This window comes from Pantherophis guttatus, chromosome 8 (genome assembly GCF_059756535.1).
Source record: "Pantherophis guttatus breed Tessera chromosome 8, ASM5975653v1, whole genome shotgun sequence".
NCBI classification, from domain to species: Eukaryota; Metazoa; Chordata; class Lepidosauria; order Squamata; family Colubridae; genus Pantherophis; species Pantherophis guttatus.
In genome coordinates, this window is record NC_142070.1 from 26600931 (window position 1) to 26606930 (window position 6000).

At 44.5% G+C, this 6000-nt stretch overlaps 1 protein-coding gene across 16 annotated transcripts in view; it reads right to left on the reverse strand.

Annotated features, from left to right (window-relative positions):
* CAMK2D (calcium/calmodulin dependent protein kinase II delta) overlaps positions 1 to 5202 on the reverse strand; it is a 147386-nt gene extending 142184 nt beyond the window's left edge. For all 16 annotated transcript variants that reach the window (XM_060686897.2, XM_034442345.3, XM_087874471.1 and 13 more), the window contains exons 1-2: positions 3920 to 5202; positions 2378 to 2472 (exon numbers count right to left, since the gene is read on the reverse strand). In XM_060686897.2, the coding sequence (XP_060542880.1) occupies positions 2378 to 2472; positions 3920 to 3984 (160 nt within the window). In that variant the 5' untranslated portion in view covers positions 3985 to 5202. The remainder of the gene's footprint in view (positions 1 to 2377; positions 2473 to 3919) is intronic.
* Between the last annotated feature and the right edge of the window lie 798 nt (positions 5203 to 6000).

The following is a 6000-nucleotide window of genomic DNA, read 5'->3' on the forward strand; positions in this document are numbered from 1 at the left end:
TCTAATGCTTATTACTTGCTCCGCACATTGTTTTGCAAAGTCTGAAGTGGAAATTAATATACATTTAAGAATTCTTCAACTGATTATTAAGCATCCCTAATCGATAATGTAATTTAGCTAAATCCATATTGTATTATAAATACTGCTTGTTATACTCTGCTAACTAGAAACAGAAATTTACCTTTGACTTGGCATCACATTATAATACATTTTTTGCCTTGTCATCTGCATCCTATTGATCTCTTCTTTTCTTTAGTGAAACAAAAATGTTTTAGTTCCTTACTGTTAACAAAACTATTTTTTAATCCACACAGTTAAAATCTTTTAGGAAAACAATTAGTTTGAGGCTCACCCTAAAATAGTTCACCTGTCATAATGGGGTTATTTTCTTCTCCAATTGCTTTTTAAACAATTTAATTATGGAAAATTATTCAAGACTTAATACAGTTTGACATCCATAGCAGTTTGGCATCCATAAAGTAGAAGACAAAATTATTATTTCATTACAAAGATTTTAATCTATGTCCACAAAATGGATGAGATGAAATCATACAACAGACCAACAGACCAGAGTTTGGCTAAAGAATAATATTGGTTAAAGAAAGCTTCCCTTCTTTTATAAAGTAATGGAAAAAAAATTCTCAAAGATTGTGCTAAAAACAATAGGAATAAGCTATTTGTAGTAACCAATGGAAATAGCTTAAGGTGGATAGTTAAAGCTCACCTCGTTCACATCTATATTAAATATGGAGCATTTAAAAGTTTATATTACTTATTTTCTACAGCCAGTGTAATGGTTGGTTGTTTTAGGCATTTCCACCGTTCCCAGAAGGTCTATTTAAATTATTTTTTTGTTTCCTCTATATATTGAGAACACTACAGACAGAGCAGTTTTTTAAAAAAATATGCAATTAATTATCACTACAGTTAGTAACTGCACAATATTGAACAGTTTGATCCATCAAATCCTGACTTAATTCCTGAATTTATAATGAAATGAAAAATCTGGTTGAAATGTTTCTGAGCTGCAAAAAGTTAAAATGCATTAAATCTTTTTTCATTTTACAATGGCAGCTCTGGCGGAGATAGGCAGTTAATAGGAAAAACAAACAAATGCTATTGTAGTGTATCACTTCGAACTCCAAACGGCAAAAGGCGAGGGATGTAATATTAAAGGAAACAATGAGAAAGATTATTTAGTATATGGTTATACCAATTATTTATTTATTTCCATTTAATCTTGCTTTAAAAAAGAAAATATTGCCTTAAGTCCACAAGTCATAAAGTTGCCAAGTTTGAAGACCTGGGCTATAACATTTCAAAATAAACATACATAGGGATTAGGCTGTATATCCTATTAAAACCTGTTGTATCAGTTTTAAGCAAACATCCTTCAGACAAAATTGCCTGCCAATTTACCACTAATAATCTTCTGAATATCATAGTTTGATGTATAGGTTAAAAACAAATGTATAGAACCACTTCACTTTCAATGATAAATACATGATAAATGTTATGTTCCAACACCATAGCTTTTATTGTTAAGCTATGCATTGTGGGTCTGTACACTGAAGAGCTCTGTTTATTTCCTTACTCATGAAAAAGTTATAAATTAATCTGATATATGTTATCAGAAAATAATACATGATCTCAATATTCCATGGAAGTACATCAATATGGCTTTACCATGAACAAGCATACAAATTTAAGGACATAATCTCACATACACACAGAGAGAATGTAATCTATTGGAAGCCTTTCCTACACAACAATACTGAAGCTCCAGAGGAAAGCTTCCTCTACATAACTTCCACACAACTTAGCAGAGCATTTTGGAGAAAATAAATGTTGTTTGTAATATTTTGTAAAGTACTCTATACATGTTAAAATTGAACTTGCATAATCCTGATGAATTGGAGATTGCAAATCTAAATATAAAGGGGGGAAATCTGACTGTACCAAGCTAAAAATATTAAATTTACAGCATGGAGATCAGTTTTACTTTAAACCAAGAATGTTTTATTAGGAGAAGCACGTCACTTCTCTGTTTTTTGTTTGTTAATGCCACACAGAATGACTTGGGTGCATAGATAAAAGGGTGTCAGTAAATTAATACTAGTCCTCCATTTCTCCAATTGAAGCAAAGTGAAGCAGAAAACCTAAATGTAATAGCTGAGCTAATTTCACAATTACAGATTTAACTAGTTAATTTAACTAGCACTGAAGGCACACTTAAATTTTCCCATAAAAATACATTAGGATAAATAAGGGTTTCTAAAACAAAAAAGCAAAGATCCTTGTTTTCATTCCCATCTAGTTAATTCAGGTCTAGCTGCATTACTGCAAATATATTTCACAACAGTTTAAGGATACCCACCCCTTGCTGACAGCTTTTTAGTGTTGATAATTTTGGCAGCATATTCTTGTCCTGTAGTGATTTTCAGGCATCTTCTTACCACTGAAAACGCTCCCCTGGAAGTCAATAAACAAGAGTAACATAAATGCCAATTTGGGGTATGTGCTGCTTAACCATAATCTAATAATCTGAACAGCGTTAAGAAACAAGACAATAAATAAATATTTTTTGAGAAAAGATATTGCTTTAATTTGGGTTTGTTGCAGTGGATTTAAACGGTAAGGAAAAGGTATCTTCTTCAAATATATTGAATGCATGCACATACTCTTGTAAGTGGCTGTCTTAACCCCGGAATTGTGTAATTTTTTTCACACCCATTCTGTGTTTTTACTGTGCTTTGATTCAAAGGTGCCTGTGCATATATATTTTTGCAGGGTATAATGTTGTTACATTTTATCCATTTTCCTCCTTTTCTCGGATATAACAGACATAACACCCATTCTATATATTTAAGCTCAAGCCTCCAACGGAGTGGCCTGGATGCCATAAATCTCACTACCTGCAGTTTTAAGCACGAGCGTTCATGTGCAATTCCCTTGCAGAGCAAGCACGGAAATTAGGCTGCTCTCTATGACAGGCTCCCAACGCTAATCCCCCCGCCTGCCATTGGTCAAGCCTTTTCAAGTCGTTTATATAACAGACTTTAGATAGCACCGAATTGACAGATTCTTTGTTTTGTTTTGTAAGGAAATACAGCAATAATAATAATAATAATAATAAACAGAAGCAGCAGCGAGAGAAGAAGCAAATGGTTTAACTCCGAATTGCACTCTTCTCTTCCTCCGAAGAAAATGCACCTTTGGGTTACATTTCCTGGTACTTAAACGTGGGTCAAGCCTCCCGCCGCCCACGTTGCTTTTCGACTGCCGTCGTTCGGACAGACGTCCGAATGGAAGCCACCCACGCTGCCCAAGGGCCGATTTCGTCATCGGCGGTTCTCTCAGGATCATGTGTCCCTTCCACTTTACAGAGAGGCGGGCAGGGTGGAAAAATCCCGCGTCAAAAATCACGCTCCCGACAAGACCGGCAGCTGCAAGAGGCTTACAGCCCCGTAAGCAACGCAGAGGAGACAGAGCGGGAAGATCTGCCAGGAGCGGATCGCACACGAGTCACACACACACACACAAACACGCCCTGCCGCCCGGGTTGAACTTTACGCGTCAATAACCGCGGCAGCTGCCCGGTCGGTAGCTTCACGCCGAGCAAAACGGGCGAAAAGCAGCCGAGCATCCGCGTTCCCTTCCCTCCGCCCGGCCACCCGCCGCTCAGGCTGCCGGCCCCCGAAGGGAGCGAGGAGGAGCTGCTGAAGAGCGCGCGGTTGTCCCCCCTTCGCGAGGGGGCGACCCAGGGACAGGGCTCGACCCCAGCGCAGCTCTTGGCTGGCGCGCCATTCCCCTCCCAGCTGTCAAAGCTCCTTCTCCACACGCCTCTCCCCCCTCGCCCCAAAGCCCCTCCAGTCGCCGCTGGCAAGGCGAGCCCCTCGGCGGGCTTTCGGCCACTTACTTTCCAAGCTCCTCAAAGAGCTGATACTCGTCGGTAAACCTGGTGCAGGTTGCGGTCGAAGCCATCCTCTCAGTCCGGCTCTTGCAGCCCCTGGGCGCTTCCGAGGAAGGAGAGAGGACGGCGGAGGGAAGGTGGATTCAAAGCAAAGGGGGAGGCGGTCAGGACGGAAGATGGGAGGGCAAAGGCGCTGCTTCTTCTTCTTCTTCTCCTCCTCCTCCGCCTCCTCTTTTCCTCGGGGCGAGTCTCTCAGTCACGCTCCTTCTTGGCAGCTTCTTGAGACTTTCCGGCTGGCTTGTTTGTTTGGGAGGTGAGCCGGAGGAGAGGCAGAGGCGGGCTTCTCCGCGAACTTCCCCCTCTCTCTCTCGACGCGCACGCTTCGGGGGTCTCTCCGGGAAGAGCCCTCCCTGGCTACGGAGAAGCTACACCATCCAAAATGGAAACCCGGAGCCGCCGAGAAAAGCCTCGCGCTTACGCGGGGGAAGCAGCAGCCCTCGGGCGGATTTAACAGCAGGGAACGGGACGAAGCAGAGGCGGGGGAGGATGACAGCCTTGCCCCTGTGGCTCGGGCCACCTCCGATGCCGCCCCCCCGTCAAGAGCGCCTCTTTCTATCCGGGAGTCCCCCGAAGCGCCCTTTTCCCGAGGGCTGCCTCGCCAGCGACGCCTCCGGGGACTCTCGCGCTCGATTCAAGGCAAGGGAAGCCCGATCGGCAGCTTGTCCTTCCTTCCTCCCTTCTCTCGCCCTCTCCAAGCAAGCCGTCCGCCTTGGCTGGTCCGGCGGCCGCTTCCTCTCCTTTCTCTCTATACCACACCTCCCTCTAGCGACGGGTGGGACGAGGCCCCTTTGCCGGGCTGGAGGAGAGCGAAGCAGCCGCCGATCTTCCCGGCTTTCCCTTTAGGTCTCTCTATATACCGACTGCGGAATGTAGTGTCCTATAGGTCCTATAGGCGAGTTCCATGAGCGCCCCCTTCCTCTTTCCCTCCCTCCCTCCCCGATTCTTTGTTCCAAGGCGTGTGAATGAGCGACCGTGTGAACGCTTTTTTTTCCACGGAAAAGACTTGGCGATAACGGGGCGGCTAAGGAAGACCGCCGGGCTACAGGCTCTTTTGCATTGGCTGCCTTTGCCGCAGGGCTTCGGCTTTTAGAAACGACTTTCAGCCCCAGTCGCTGAAGAGAATTTTCAGAAGCTCTTAGAAGCAGCCGATCCCAAGCGGGTTCCACTCCCCAGGCGGTAGGAGGGGAAGCGTCCCCGCCCCGTCCTTTTCCCTCTCCTCCGCGTTCCATTCCTCGGCGTCACAATCGACGCCAAGCCTCGTGCGCTCCATCCGGCCACTCTCGGCTTGGAAAGCCAAAAAAAAAAAAAAAAAGGGGAGGAGAGGAAAAGAGAGCGCCGCTTCTCCGGTTCTCGCGAGACAGCCCAGCCTATCTTTATGGAGGGGGGCGGCTTGAGCTGGGAATGGCGAGGAAGGGGGATGCGCGGCTGGAGGCGATCTTGGTTACCTGGGCGCTGCATTTTTTTAAATTTTTTTTAAATTGGAAGTCTTAATTTTTTTTTTTAAAAAAATAACAAGTTCTGCACTATGCTTTCATAGGGATAAGAGCGTGTCGGGATAAGCGCATAGTCGGCATGCTAACATTTTTACACGCGGGGAAACCTCCCACTCGAAAGGATTCCGAGTCACGTCCTTAAAGCTTAGATTAGAAGGCTGTGATGATCCCGGTACTGTTTGATTTTAGACGCGACACGGTAAAAGCCTTCCGCATAATCCGTGCAAAAATGATTAGGGTGGAGATAATTTGTGGGGGATACACCTCGCCGTGTATGTCCATGAAAGCAAAGGACAAAGCGGGATTGGAACAAAGATAGGAGATTCCAGAGCCCTTCCGTTTGCCTGTAGATGTGATTTGGGCTCACGCCATGATCCATTGGTCAGCCAGATTTAAGATACTGTAATGCTTTTCAAACTTGCAATGTCTGCTCTTCGTTGAGGGAACCGGAGCCACAGTCGAAGGTATTCCACACTTCAGAAATTCCCACAGAAATTCCTCAGCCTCGCCCAATTCATTCATCCTCTTTCCAAC